This window comes from Ciconia boyciana, chromosome 12 (genome assembly GCF_034638445.1).
Source record: "Ciconia boyciana chromosome 12, ASM3463844v1, whole genome shotgun sequence".
In the NCBI taxonomy this organism is placed as follows: domain Eukaryota; kingdom Metazoa; phylum Chordata; class Aves; order Ciconiiformes; family Ciconiidae; genus Ciconia; species Ciconia boyciana.
In genome coordinates this window covers 21,489,197-21,505,205 of record NC_132945.1, presented here as the reverse complement: position 1 = coordinate 21,505,205, position 16,009 = coordinate 21,489,197, and the positions used below count along the sequence as shown (strand labels likewise).

Here is a 16,009-nt window from a genome sequence, read left to right as displayed (position 1 = left end):
TTCAATCTGAAAATATTTCAGCACTGCATGTTGCACAGATGCAAATTTTTACTGTCTACTCATATAACTAGCTGAAATTCACATTTATCAGAAGTAGGTTTTTACCTGCCTGAATGAAATACTTGTCACAAACCTCACACTTTCAATGGGAACATAAAATGGACAGTGCTGCAGTGCATTTATAACACACCCTATGCAAGGTGTGTTAGCTAACACTTCTAAATACTTTCTTTGCATTTCTGGATTTTGGCCTCTGTTTTCTGGCCCCTTGTTCAAACTTGCGGGAAGCCCGTGAGCGAGTCTTTACAAGGCAGGCAGTCGTGGTTTTTACAACCTGCTTGCTCTTCCGTTGCGCCGGTTTGCGCCCACGCCTAGGGTGTGTTATAATCTTTTTTAAGTCCTTACAGATGGTATCATACCTATTCTCAGGATCGTCATCATCATCATCCTCCTCCTCCATTGGAACAGCCCTTGATTTAGTCTCTCCCTCATCTCCTGGGGGAGGAAGGGGAAACAAAAAGACCAGAAAACGTGAACACTTAATACATGTAAAATTAGCAATAAACAACACAGCACATGAACTATTGTCTCCACCAAGAATCCCCATATAAAAATAGCTTGGTAATACCACCATTTCACTACTAGCAAACAAAAGCCACTTACCTATCTCGACGTATAAAAATAAATATTTTTAATAAAAGTATCTAGTTTTTCAAGCAGCACTTTTATCCACATTATGCTTGCTACTACACACAACTTGCAATTCTTTCCTTATGACATACTGTGAAATTTGGTTTTTTACACCAAAACATTCAACATACAGAGACTGAATGCTCCAGGTAGGATTCAGAAATTAAGTTTCCAAATAAGTTATTAGCTCCATTTCAGAAGCTCCACTACTGCATTTGTGTAAATTGAAAAGAAGGCCCAAACAAATACATTACAGACTCACTCACCAAACTTATGGGCTACCCTGCTGCCATTAGAAGTACTCAAGAACAATAATCCTTGCCTATTTTTGCTTTCAGAGTATCAAATACAATGCATGTATATTTGTTGTGTATGTGTGAAGACTTACATTTTGAAAACTACATGTGCTATCCTTACTGCAAATATCAAAACTCAGCTGCACTACATGGATACCGTCTCATATGGAAAGCACATCAAAACCAACACCATGGGACACGTAACAGAGAAAGAATAGCACAGTACAATACCTGCCTTTAAGCTCCTCTGCACTCTCCTGGCTGAACTGAGAGGAATTCAGATTATTTCTAGCACACTCCCAGGCCTTTCCCCTTTCTTTTCTCTCATTCTTCTGACTCGCGTATAAGTCAAATCTTCTAGTTAGTAAAATTAAACTTCGGAAAAGAGACCTCAAATTCTAATGAACTGAGATCCCCTCATTCGTAATCTCTACTGCTTACTTTCTACCTGTGGGGAGTGGACTAAAACTAGGCTGAGAGAGGCTTGCTCCAAGTTATTTTAATGTACGCTGGTCCTGGAATTACCACTAGGCCAGATGTCTGACAGGACTGTGTAAGAGATGATCACAGAAAGTCCCTCACTCTTGGGCTTGGATAAACAGAAGTATCCTGTTGGCTAAACCACATTCTAAGGCTCATTCAACGATCTACCTAGACAGCTTGTTCAGACACAAAAAAGACTCCTTTATTTATTCACCTATTAAGCCAAAGGCAAACTGAAGAGAAAGGGTAAGTTTGCCTCTTCTTAAAATAATATAACAAAGGCAGATTCTCATAGAATCATACAATAACTAATGTTGGAAGAGACCTCTGGACATAATCTACTCCAGCTCCATCCTCAAAGCAGAATTAACTCCAAAGTGAGGTCAGTCTTCTCAGGGCCTTGGCCAGACAAGTTTTGAGTATTTCCAGGGACAGGGATTCCAAAATTTGACAGGGCAACCAGTTTCAGGCTTTGACCATCCTCAATGTAAAGAATTTACAGAGTTTTCCTTGCCAAAACTTGTATCCGCAGCCTCTCATGCCTTCGTCATACATCTGTCTCAGCCTTCTCTATAGCTACCTATTAGGTGATTAGAAGACAGCAATTAAGACTCCTAATTTCTAGCATTCTCTCTCCAGGCTAAATCAACCCACTTCTCGCTCAGTCTAACTCTACTGTCAATCATCCTACATCACCATCTCATTTTTCCAATTTGTACCGTTATCCGTCTCTCCCATCCAATAATTATCCAATCTTTCCACTTGTGACTTGCAAATAAAACAATCACTCCCACTATCTCAGAGACCTTCTGATGTATTACAACCAACTTCCTCCTCCTGGGCCATTTCAATACCAAGTCTATGAACATACAGTGTACATGACCAATTTTATTTTTCAAGTATTTTTCCTTGATGGTCCAGTGATGCTGAGAACTGTTGCATATAGGTTACTGTCATTGAGTACCATCAATTGTCTATCTATGGGGAATGTTTTAACAGCCATGGCAGCTACCACACCCAAGACACTAGTTCATCGCTATGCAAACCATTCACTATTTGCAGTCTCCCCCAGCAGTGGCATCACTGGGGAAAACATTGTTTTGGCAGCCATCAAGGAAAAGCCCTGAAAGTCCCAGTATTACATGCACAGAGATGCAACTAAACTTACTTCATCACAGGACCTTGAAAAATAAACATTACAGGGCTGTATGATATGCAGAATAAGAAACTTATTTTCCAACTGTTACTCTACAACGATGCAAAACACCGTTAATCAAACTTTGCTTTCTTAGAGGGCTCTAAATCCAAAGAAGCATAGCACCTGTGAAAAGCAACCTTTGCATCTGCAAAGATTAACAACTCTCCAGAAACTAAACTGCAGGAAAACTTAGGGAAGAAGTGGGTCAGCAGCAAGCTGGTAGGAAAAAGGAGGAACATTATGTTTAATTTAAAATCTGGGTGTTTTGTTTGTTTGTTTGGGGGTGGGTTTTTTGTGTGTCTGGTGGGGTTTGTTTTGTTTGTTTGGTTGGTTTTTTTTAAAGAAACTACAAATAACAACCATCTCATTTTGCATTTAGTGTCTGCCTACAAGGGGTTTTCAGGAAAGCTAAAATGCCACTATGTCCCTTCTACTATCTTCATAAACATACTGCTGTTTCATTCATTTTTTGCTTAGTTGCAGCTTCACAAACTACTGTATCGGAGCCAACAGTTACAGTAAAGTCATGTACAGAAAGTTCTATGAGACACCATTAGAAGCAAACAAACAGGAAACAATTTACCTGTCACAGTAATTAAAACAGGAAATAGATTTCATTTTTCTAGTTGAAAATTCATTTATTAAAAACACGTGTACTGTCCATGTAATGTGAAAACTACCCTTCCTTTTTAAGTTCTTTAAAACCAAGTGTTCAAATTCAGCAGTTCTGAATTTATTTCTAATTTCCTAAAGATATCAGACACGGATGAAGTAGTTCTATCTTGGCAAGAAAAAGAATTATTACTATTAAACCTGCTATGAAAGCAATAAGCGATGACAGATTTCTGTTAACTGACACCAGCTGCTCTAAGGCTACATGCGTCTTGTGAGACACAAAGATCATCTACTTGATTTTTAAAATGTATACAACAATGCCACACATCTTCAGAGTCATCTCTAGTGCATAACCATGAGCTGACAAATTCGAGTTCACTAGATACCTGCTGCTTAAAACCAGCTTCAGCTAAATAGTATCTGGGCAGCCAAAGAGAGGAACAGGTTTTTGAAAGCTGTGCTGCAAGGAAATACCTTCTGGAATCACAGACTACAGCTTCTCAAGCCTCTCCATTTACAGTGACATCCTTTTTTGCACAAGTGACAAGCTGCACAAATTGGAATGGGTGCTTCCAAATCAGTATCAGGAAACCTAACAGGCTGCAAATGTTTAAATGTGTAATTACCTACTTATGAATATTTTCACTTCTAGATTATTAAATGTTACCCGAGGCTCACAAATTCCCTCTATGAGTACATTAATAATACGTGTAGATGAAGATGTTTTGCACACCTGATGACTGACAAAATCCTGTACCAGCAGACAGCATTAAGTTTTCAGTCACTGGCATAATTTTCTGCTCGTCACTGCTTCCATCACCTGTTGAATTCTGCTCATCATTTTCTTCCTTATCAGATGAGGAAGAGGAAGTTAAAACCACCTTCTTTTTTGACACTTTCTTTTTTAAGTTACTCTTTTTACTTTCTTTCATTGACCCTCTTTTAATCTTTTTCTTACTGTCTTCATAAGACTCCTCATCAGAAGAGGACAATGAGTCATTCTGTTCTTTCTTGGAAATCTTCTTTTTGTGACTTATTTTTTTCTTTTCTTTAGTTTCAGTTTGTTTTTTACTCCGTGCAGCATCTTCAGAAGAACTCTCCTCTTTTAGGGGAGATTTTTCAGCATCAGAGGATAGATCAACCTCTACTCTTTCAATCTCTCTTAACTTCCTCCTTTTCTTTTCTTTAAACACTGGTTCATTCTTAGTTTTGTCATTTTCAGAAGAATTGCAGCTTCCTTTCTCTGGAGATGACTTTTCAACATCAGAAGAGGAATCGTCCTGTTCTTTCTTGTAACTTTTCTTTTTCAATTTTTCAGATTTCTTTGTTTTGCTTTCTGATCCTTTTTTATTCTTGAATCTGTCTTTTGAAGAATCAAAATTGTGCTCTTTCTTTGCAGATTTCTCAGTACTCTCTGAAGAAGAGTCTTCCTGTGCCTTTTTCTTTTTCAAATCTTTGCTCTTCTTAACTTCAGTTAGCTTTACACCTTTAGGACAACTCTCCTCTTTCTCCAGTAAAGACTTCTCAATGTCAGAAGACTCATCGTGCTTTCCCTTTACAGGTTTTTCTTTTAAGTCTCTGTTTATCCTTTCCTTAGCAGCTGACCCCTTACCAATTTTTTTATCTTCAGAAGAATGATTAATCTCCTTCTCTGGGGAAGACTTCTCAGCATCATCATCTTCAGAAGATTTATCTCTTTGTTTCTTCAAGTTTATCTTTCTCTTACTACTTACTTTTTTCCTCTGCTCTTCTTCAGAAGAATCGTAACTATCTTCTTTTCGTGAGTATTTTTTCTTAGCTTTTTTTGCAGACTCAATTTTACTCAAAATTTTTATTTCTTTTTCTAACTCAGAATCATAGTTTGAAGAATCTGAATAGTTTTGTCGTTTCTTTTTAGCGACAGCGGAATTTTTAGCTGATTTGCCTCTTTTAGCATCTAAATCTGAACCAGAACTGGAACTTTTTCTTTTTCGTTTTCCATTTTCATCCTTCACTGGTTGATTCTTTAGAAAATTTGAACTCTTCTGATCACTTGTCGGTGCTTCACTATTGCTATCAATATCTGAAGAACTGTGACTCATCATAGCTACTTCTTTAAGAACAGCTGGCATCTCATCAGAATCTGAGCTATGATCTAATAGATATGGCTTTTTTGATTTAGAAAGTTTATTAGGGCTAGGACCATCAACAGTACTGTCAGAAGAATTTCTTTTATCATTTTTCCTCCTTGGTTGTTTTGATGATTTTCTCTTACGTTTTTCATTACATGTGTCATTGCTATCTTCTTCTGAATTTGATGTTAAAGGATTGATGTCTGTTTGGCGCCTCAGAGGTGTGGTCTTCACGCGCGGTGATCTCCTGAGATCAGATTCCTCTACAAGTGAGACGGTTTCATTCTCTGTGGAAGGTTCACTGCCGGCGTTATGATTTTGTTTTACAGAATCGCAGTTTTCTGCTCTAGGTATTACATCAACATCTTTACCTCCCTTTTCTAGATTGCTGTCTTGATCTTCAGCTTTAACTGTAGACTCTGAAAGGGAAACAGGAGTCAATTTTACAATTAATTCTTTTGTTCCTTTAGCAGATGATTTTAACTTAGTACCACCTTTGGTATCTTTCATAGGAGTGTTCAATTTTATATTTGAATTTAGAGTCTCATGATCTGTTCCTGTATTTCCATTGTCTTGCTCATCTGATGTAATCTGAATCTCCATAGCAGATTCTAGAGTCTCAAAAATATCTTCAGGAACAGATGAGGGAATGGACACTATATCCATGTCTAAAGCCTCTGTACTATTAGGCTCATACTGAGGTTCTTCACTTCTGCCAGACCTTTTATCCTCACCAGAAGTAGGCTTGTTATCTGTTTGTTCCATTGTTGGAACACTTTGATCCATGGGCTCACTGTCAGGCCGTTCTGATACAACTTTTTTCTGTGTCTTTATGGTGTCATCCTCTTTTAATGCCACATGTTCCTTTCCTTCATCTTTTTTCACCTCATTTTTTTCTGATCTAACATCAGTTTTTTTCTCTTTGGTATTTTTATCTTTGATTTTAACATTCAAAGCTTGAATCTCCTGGTTCAGACCTTCTTCTAGTGCCAGATGAGCTTTCTTCATGTCACTCAACACAGACTTAAAAGCTTTTAGCTGACAAAGTTGCACAGTTGGGCTTATTTCTACACTTTCTGCAGCGTTTTTCAAAAAGCTTATAAAGCTAGAATTCAGATTTGATGTAGTTTCAACCAGCTTTTTTGTTTTCTTAAGCAAGTCTTTTGGCACCATTAGTGCTTTATAAGAATATGTTAGTGAACCTGAATATGAATCATCTAGTTTTTTTTCTTCACCATTACAATTTGAATTATTTATCTTTGGAGAAAACTTGACTGTATGGTCATATATTTTACTTTTTTCACTTTCAACTCTGATCTTTTTTTTGTTTTGTTGCAGTAACTGTTCTAAATTTTCAAAGACACTGTCACATGCAGTGACCAAGTCCAACAAAGGCTCTGGATGGCAAATATAGCAGTGCCACTGGTTATTTTCATCCAGTATAGTCGATAGCTCCTTTCGACCCAGGTTGCGCAAAATGCACTTTTTACAGAAGGCGTTATGGCAAAAGTCACAGCAAATCAAATTTCCACCTTCAGCACACCACCTGAAATGAGACATAAGAAACATAGGAGTCTTATCTCCGTATCAACAAGGTGACAAATTTGAGAAGTTCACATATTTTTCACTATTTGATAAAGAATTTGCATTTTAAAAATTCAGGTGATAAAAAAAAGATATCCATTAATTGAAAACATTATTAAAAGCATGACTGAAAAGCCCTCAATTGAGAACTGGAAAGTCAGAAAATTAAGGTATTAGATTAACAGTTCACAAAGCTGAAATGGTCAGTAATATCCAAACACAATTTCAGCACTGATTTTAAATACGAGAAACAATTAATTAAATTTTATTTTCCATGTTTCTTCTGAGAATTAAAAAAAAAAAAAATTTACAGCAAAATGAATTAGCTTAAGTCTTTCTAGCCTTAACTGGTATATTACTACTGCAGGCACATATATATTAAAAGAAAAAAAAAGTATGTTTTTTGATCTATGTATAGATTGCATAGTCTTTGATGAAGACCTGAAAAGTGGCTGACAAGTAAGCTCATAAGCATCACAGATGGCACAATTTTGACTGGATTACACATTTAGCTATTTGACTTAAGGACAGAGAAGTACTTTAGTATTTCCTAAGTGGGAGATGCATGTGGAAAAGTAAGTTTCTGTATTTCACAAGGTTTAGAATGTCAGATTCTATCCCCACCTTTAAAGCATTTGTAAGATGGCATGCTATTTAGTTAAAAATGTGATGTCTTATAAGTGTTTGCTATTGGATTTCTTATAAAGTGTTTTCTTGTTAATTACTAAAATAACAATCAAATATTTACAAAAACCCTGGGGTTGAGGATTTCTTGGTGAGAAACAATTGTTGATTAAGCTCTTATGTACTGATCTTTATCTGTCAATAAGTTCATTATTGCAAGAAAAAAATCAAAACAAAACAGAAGAGCTGTGGGTGTTATTTCAGGTTTTTGTACACTTACCTACACTGTTCATCCATTCCATCTGAATCACGGCTAATGTCATCGCTCATGTAATACTTGTAGCAAGTCTGTAAAGGAAGAGATAGGACAAGGAATTTTTTATTAAATCTCAACTGGACTTCAATAATTCATATGATTTCAGCATGTATTAGAAGCAAGCCATTAAAAGCAGCAGCTGCAAGGTCTTCAGCATTCAAATGCTTTTACATTTGTGTTAATCTAAAAAACATCTGCCACAGATACAACAGGTCCTAAACCATGACTTCTTATTTAGATGGCTCAAGGTTTATTTGAAAATTAAATAGGCTTTTGTTTGATGGCTGCATGTTTGCATATTTTAGAACATCAACTGAATGTTGTCTTCAAACCTGTAAGTTTTTTCCATCTATTTCCTAGGTAAATCAACACCACATCTTCCCTGACAAAACTAATCCTACATAAATTACAATTTTCAGCTGTCGCTCCTTATGTTAGCCATTGATCCCATAAGGCTTTAAATAAAAAGGTCGTCAGTATTTATCCTGACCTTAACACCCAAGGCTTCAATTTCCAGGTGCAAACTAAGCATTTTCATTGAAAAATTGGTAATAGTAAGAAAAAAATACACACAACTCAGCTAGTAATAGCAGTGGCTTCAGTTGCTGAATTCTTTAAACCAAATTTTGAAAGTGTGGGGTTTTTTTTCCAGTTGCTAGTAAAAAAAGTTCTACCAGACTTGAAGCTCTACTTTGAACAGCGATTAATACAAGCTATTAGCTAAATTCTGTCCTTTTACTCAGTGAATCAGTGAATTCAGAATCCAGAAGAGGCTTCAGCACCTGAATTTAAAATGATGATGCCCCCTTACCTGGAACAGTTATATACCTGTTCAACTAAACTAAACAAAACAAACAAAAACAAACAACATAAAAACCCCAGTAAAAGCTGATGTTTAGACACTTGACAGAACATTTATAGTCAAAGGAAACAGCTTCTCAAGTCTGGGACTGTTTACCTAAGCAGGAGAAAAATAAGGAAAGAACTAGGCACAGAAAGTAATGGAAGACATGGAGTATACAGATCAAGGACTTCCATTCCTCTCTCTCACATTAACGTAAGGCCAATGTTCAATTAAGTAAAGATACACAAAATTTATGGGAAACAACACGTGATATAATTATCTAGTAGAGCTCACAGTCGAGACCTGCTATTGAACCCAACACCCTAAACAAGTTTCAAAAATGAACCAGATAACTTGCATGCATCGCAAGAACGCGTACAGCTACGTTAAGGATTTTCAAGTCTAGGAACAAGAGTTAGGACTCCAAAGAACACTGAAAACAGCCATCTTGTAAGCTGATTTTCCTCTACAACTAGAGAGATATGCAGGAGAGATATCTCTGTTTCTCTTTAAAAATTAAAAGAGGACTCAAAAACAGGAGGTAGGGATGTTTCCTTCCTCCCCTGTTCCCCACCTCTTCCCACTGCAGGCAACTTAGGGCCTAACTGAAGCCACCATGAAACCATGTAGCTGAAGACCCAGATGCTGGTTTTGGGTTACGGACTAGACCATCACTACAGAGGCTGCCATAAATTAAAACAGTCCAAGAGCTGTACACAAGTGAAACTGAGATGGCTTTGAAGCTACTTTTCCGATTCTTATTCCGATGTTGTTTTACATACCATGCTTTACCAGGAGATCCAGAATTGAATTCGCTCTTATAATACATTATGAGTAGGCAGACATTTCAGACAGATCATTTAACATTAAAAAAATCACTAAAATCATAGCCTTAAAACTGTAAAATTAAATTACAAAGAAACCACAATGAGTTTAACTGGGGTGTAAGAAAATATGAATCTAAATTTGTAAGCTGTATTTGCCTTTTTGTTTTCTGCTTTTAGTTTCCTTAATTGTAACAGTTAATGACTGAAAAGTTTATTGGCGAATAAACAAGAACTACTCCCACAAAAATCACACCCAAATCAACTAATATGACATTTCAAACAAAAACAAACAGTACAAACTGTAGAACTGTTTACCACATACCTTACAAATAAGAACTTTCAGTGTAGGATGTCTATAGATTGAATCCTTTTGAAAATGGTTCACCTGTTGCCCACAAGCTGTACAGCTTACAATTCCATGTAGTCCTTCCTCTATAGAGAGGATTATAAACCACACATTAATTGTTTTCATTTTTATTTTTTTTAAGAAATCTGTATATACCTATTTCATGTTCTTAGAATATTTTGGCCTGTTAGGTTTTTCATATGCTTTTATTACTTTACCACCCAGCATGAGAGAAATCTCCCTGTAACCACTTGCCATTTAAAGACTGAAAGAATTTTCCTCTCATTTCTGTAGTCCACCTGGGGCCAAGATACAATTTTTTTCCTTTGAAAGATTTAATTTGGATTAACTAGTCACCTAATGAGAACACACCTAAATAAGAGTCATCAGTAAAAATCTTTCAAAGCAGCCCTGATATTCTGTACAGCCTTCCTCATTTAATCTTTGTTTATAAAATACCATTTTAATTAATGTTTTTATTATGATATTTCTTTCACATACAGTTCTAGTTTCTCAAAGAAAAACATGGGAAACCATTACGGAACATGCATGAAATGTTGTAATAGTGCCTGAAAAAATCTTTTTTCACTTTTTGTTCCCTTCTTGATGGTGGGTTTTTTGTTTTTGTGTTTGTTTTTTTTTAAACTACAATTTTGCTATAATACATATGTTCTCACCATCTTGCTGACTGCTCCCCCGGTTTGCATACCACTCTGCTGCTGTATCTACATTCAGTCAAGAAAGCGTTTCTTTAATGTCAGTCCCCCAATTCACTTTGAAAGGTGGTGAACTTGGGGTTGGGAGGCTCGCTACATGCCAGGCTGTTAAACCAACTAATTAATACTATGAGACACTTTGTCTTCAACAGCAGTGATGCCTTCAAGAAAAAGGAAAATCAGTTGTGAAAGCTCATACACTCAGTTCATACACTTTCAAAAACTTAATTTGGGATCCAGCAGATAGAGGTTTGATATGGGATCACTTAACTGTGACTTGTCCTTTGCTGTCATGTTCAGTAAATAGTATAAGGAAATTAACTCAAATGGTTAACTTCCTGGTTACAGTCTGAGTACAGACTATATATACATATATATATATTTTATCTTTTTTTTTTTAAATAATCACTACCACAGAATTAGAACCAAGCACCAACACCACAATGTTAAGGAACTGAATGAAAATTCTCAAGACACAATACAAGCTACTAGCAATTTGCTATTGAAGCACAATCTCAAACAGCTTGCAGGCCAGTAAGAACCACTAATACACCCTTACAATTCAGTGAAAATAGGAAGTCTGAAATTTTGAATACAAGCTTTGTTGTTTTCAACTTCAATGCATACATGATTACATGTACTGCAGAGCTTGTGGACTTGCAAAGCACCTCTTATGACCTCAAGAACAGCTTAAACGCCTGTTTCAAACGCTGCTGGTAAACCGCAAATAAACGCATCCATCATATTGTACTACTTGGAAAAGAATACCACATTCTATTATACTAAGCAGCACAGAAGCCTACCCAGGCTTTGTCAAACATTGCAGTCCTTAAATGGGTGTAAGAATCACAGAGGGTAAGAGCCAACTGACAGAGAACAAGCTGTTCACTGTTAAGTCCCAAGCCACTTCCCCCTTTTCTACAACTTTAAGGGGAAGCACTACTGCCTCCTTCCTAAAATCTGCAAGTTGGCACCAGAAAAAAAAAAAAAGAGGATAATTTATGAGGCAAACCTTTGTAAACCATGTTACTACTACACACAATGATGAACCAAAGAAATTAAACAATTACTAATTCATACAATCACAGAATCATAGAATGCTTTGGGTTGGAAGGGACCTTTCAAGGCCCTCTAGTCCAACCTCCCTGCAAGAGCAGGGACATCTTCAACCAGATCAGGTTGCTCAGAGCCCCGTCCAACCTGACCTTGAATGTTTCCAGGGACGGGCCCTCCACTACCTCTCTGGGCAACCTGGGCCAGTGCCTCACCACCCTCATTGTAAAAAATTTCTTTCTTAAATCCAGTCTAAATCTGCCCTCCCTTAGTTTAAAACCATTGCTCCAAACCATTAATACTGAGAAAATACTTACTTAAAAAACATTCCTAACTATGAGTTTATTAGCAAAAATACAACCATAACCATTCTGCAGACACAAAACTTGAAAATAAGGACTGACACAATGCCTCTTACAGTCTTGGATAAGAGCATTGCCGTACCTTAGAAAGGCAAGAGTTCTATTACTACTACTATTTCTAATATAAACAGGACATATAACTCCTAATAAAACTGCGAAGATGCACTCCGCAAAGAACAAGATGGACTGGCATTTTTAATTTTATTGTTATTATTTATTTACTTGCACTGTGCATAGAATTCAGGCTGTCAAGGAGTTGGGACTACGCTTACCTGCTTAAACCAGTAATGGTTAACTTTGTACGTGCACAGGCTAGGCACCTCATTCTAGTAGCAAGAGAAAGGTAAGTGCCACTTCATGTAACTAGACTTGCTGCATGCAGGTGTAGAATAAATGGATCTGCACTACCTCTTCTGTGCATCTCACAAAATAGAACTGTTTTGATACATTCCTCATCCAGCTGCTCTTGAGGTAGACTGCAGTCATGTCCCTCGCCTGGCTACCTTTCCTGGTCTGGAAATGTGGACAACACAGGAGCAGGCAGTACCTATTCCAGTTCCCTGAAAGTTGACAGGAGCTTAACACGTGTACTGGATAGCTTTAAAATCAAGTCAAAGATCATCAGTAGTGACACAGATATAGCTGAGCTTGCCCTGGATAAAGGTATGGTTTAAACGAACTCTTGATGTCCCTTCCAAAAGCATTACCTTACGTCAGGCACCAGTACATGAGTAACCAGTCCAGAAAGACAAAGGAAGGCCTGCAAATTCTCTAGGGATAGAGAAAAAAGCAGCTGGAAGGGCAGGTCATCTGAATTGTCCTGGGGATGCAGACACAGGCCACAAAGCTCAAGCGGAAGAGTCCTACCTTTGTAACACTATACCCCTGAAGATTTATGTCAGACCTCTTGTAAAATTGTTACAAGCAGAAATGGAGGAAGCATTCCTATGTGCTGAATAGGAGACCTTGCATGAATAGAAGGGAACTGACTTTCAAGGATTAATAATTTAGAGAAAACGTCAATACCCAAAATGTGATTAAAATCATACATGAGCCCATATGTATGCACAAGCACATTTCCACACAGTCACATTTTACTCCTCTTCAACCACAGCTGAAGAAATAGCACTTATTAAATTACAGTAACACTTTAAAAGAGAGCAAGTATCTCAAATTATACAATGGGAAGAATGAATAGTGTGTACAAGAGCTGTTTGTCTGAATATCCTGGGTACTGCTGTAGGTGTGTGAACTAAGATACTGCTCGTAGTATTAATGAAAATATCTGCCTTCTTATTGGTTACTTTATACATAATCCTCCCTCTCCTTTACTTTTTGGAAAAAAATGAGAGAGATGAATTTCTGTTATCACTGTTATCTACCCAACTTCTCCTCAGTTTTGGAGCAGCTATGGAAAACCAGCTGGCACAGCAGCTTTTCAAAGATAATCCTTAGAAGGGTCCGCTGGTAGGGAATTTCCCACAATTTAAAAACAAAACAAAAAGAGTATTTGAATTGTTAGAGGTTTTAGGTTTCTTGTTAGCTCACTGATTTATAATATGCCTATACATGTCCCTGCTCAAATATGGTTGCTTTCTTGGTCAGTCAGTGAATGTTCCCGTATCAATGGTGTTCCAATAGAATTCCTTAAAAAAGGAATACCTGTAACACCTGATCACAACCAAGCAACTGTTCTGAATACAAAGCAAGAAGGGTCCATATGGAGTACCTAACGATGCATCCTATAGCTACTGAAAATAAGAAGTTTAATGAGAACTAATCTTAGCTTTCACTGCTGCATTGCAGGGGCAGCAATGGAGGCTAATTTCAGCCAGCTAGAATCCTTAATGAACAAAAAGCCAGAAGAGTGGAGGTATTTTTAGGATAATTTACTAGAAATATGAACAATTTTTAGATGTACCAAATGTGGTCATAAGCAACAATTTAAACGCATTTTAATAAATGTTTTAAATTGTATTTACCTCCACGCTTTTTGGGAGCTTCAGGTTTCATTTTAACGGCATTTCTGCTTCTAAATTCAGGCCCTTTAAAATCATCTTTGTCTTCATTCAGCACTGGCTCAGGCTGTACAACCACTGTACCTAGAATAATTTTATTTAGAAATTGGAAACCATTATACATCCAAATGAACTGCAAAAGTCCTGTTTAAATAAAAGCCAACATAGTACCTTAAAAAAAAAAGCAATCTGTTGACTAAAACTCAACCAAGTTTTGAATGCACAGATGTTCACAGAAAAAAAAAAAAAGCCACCAAAACCAAACAAAAAAACCCCACCACACACTTCAAACTGTTTTGCAGTTGTCTGTTTTGCAGTTGTAGGACAAAAGCCAAAGACTGAATGGGCTATGAAGAGCAAATTCTGCTCTCTCTGCCCTGATGTGGTATGGGCAGAACAGGACTGTCATACTGCTGGGTGTGTGTAGTACAGGAATTTGCAATGCAATGCTACAAATAAAGGACTTTGGTTAGGTCACTTAAATCTATCAAAAGCCTTAGAGTAACTACTCTTTTCTCTCTCTTTTCCCTCTTCTATCCAGTTGCCTTCATCTTAATTTATTTCAGCATGAAATAAATTAAAAAGCAATAGAATAAACCCTGTTTTGTCTTTAACAAAATTAACTTTTTTATTTAAACAGAGGAGTACTAATCAAAATTATGTGAATGAAAAACCATCTTTCCTACTTAAGAGCTCAGTTTTAATACGTCTGTTGGAAGGACACTGGAAATAATCTAACATTCTAAAAAATAATTTTAAAGTGACTGCTTTAAATATTGCTACTCATGCAGTAAATAGTAGCAGTCCCTCCAATTTCTCCTGTAACTTCCAGAGGTAAGAAATGGAAGCGATCAAACTCACACTATAGTTAAGAAGAGCAGGATGTAGGCTTATAGTATTAACTGATTTAAAAGGGTGCTTAAAAATAGATCAAATGACATCCCCCCCCACACCCCCCCGATTTAGTTTTGCCTGTGTTGATCTAATTCTTAATAACCTCTAAGACAGAACAGTAAAATAAGTAAGACTTGCAAGTGACAGAGTTTGAGACTACTACAAAAGAACAGAAATAAATTATTTCCCCTGTTTCATGTTGGTTTTATACAGATGTCAGTAGACGTTTGAAATTAAGCCACCAGCACATCCTGGTGTACCCACAGATTAAAGTATGCTGGGTTCAAAACTAAAGGTGCTTGGTTTCCTCTTTTAAATGCGCGTGCACAGGGGGCGTTGCGTGTGTTTGTGCACGAGCATGTATATTTATATATAAAGCCAAGAGGACCTAAGACAGGCATTTTACTAATACATGTGCATTCTAGTTAATTATTTATGCTGCATCATAATCTTGGCTAATTTGCTGAATTCAGAAACAAAGAAAGACATGAACTACCTTTAGGCAAGCTTTTCATATCAACATCATTTTCTGAGTTTTCATTTGAAATATCTTCATTTACAGTTTCATCTAAGATTTGTTCATCATCTGATCCAACATATTTTGTTACAATTGTAGGTTTCCTGCATAGACAGAAAAAAACCCATACCGTGACAAATATTACATATCGCAACACAGGTAAGCCTGGCGCTTTGCAAGCAAAACACCATACAAATTGGGGAAACCTATGTTCTTTTTAAATTCATTTATGACAATATGAGGTGGGATGCTCTGAGTTATTACAATAAGCAAGCTGTAGGCTAATTTTCTTGTTAGGAACAGGAATTCTCCCCTCCTATGTGAAAGAAAAAGATATACTAATAAAGTATTTTTGTTTTACGGGCTTGCTGTATTTTCTTTGTAAAATCAAGGTTTGATGTGTTTTTAAGAAGGTATGCAGGAAAGTCACACTTTTAGGAAAAAAGCTTGAATGAAACACAAGTGAACGTCTGCTCAGAAATTTTATACATTATTCCAAGTTTAACAAGCAGCGC

The 16,009-nt window shown here is 36.8% G+C and overlaps 1 protein-coding gene across 11 annotated transcripts in view; it reads right to left on the bottom strand.

The window, feature by feature from the left end:
- The window catches only part of ATRX (ATRX chromatin remodeler), a 90,205-nt gene that overhangs the window by 54,783 nt on the left and 19,413 nt on the right, over window positions 1-16,009 (bottom strand). For 6 of the 11 annotated variants that reach the window (XM_072877489.1, XM_072877490.1, XM_072877491.1 and 3 more), the window contains 6 exons: window positions 15,474-15,598; window positions 14,048-14,167; window positions 9,911-10,020; window positions 7,882-7,949; window positions 4,016-6,939; window positions 420-495 (listed from right to left, as the gene is read on the bottom strand). In XM_072877489.1, coding sequence (XP_072733590.1) covers window positions 420-495; window positions 4,016-6,939; window positions 7,882-7,949; window positions 9,911-10,020; window positions 14,048-14,167; window positions 15,474-15,598 — 3,423 coding nt within the window. Of the gene's footprint in view, window positions 1-419; window positions 496-4,015; window positions 6,940-7,881; window positions 7,950-9,910; window positions 10,021-14,047; window positions 14,168-15,473; window positions 15,599-16,009 lie in introns of those variants that run through there. The other 5 variants (XM_072877498.1, XM_072877497.1, XM_072877496.1 and 2 more) reach the window with 4 other exon arrangements.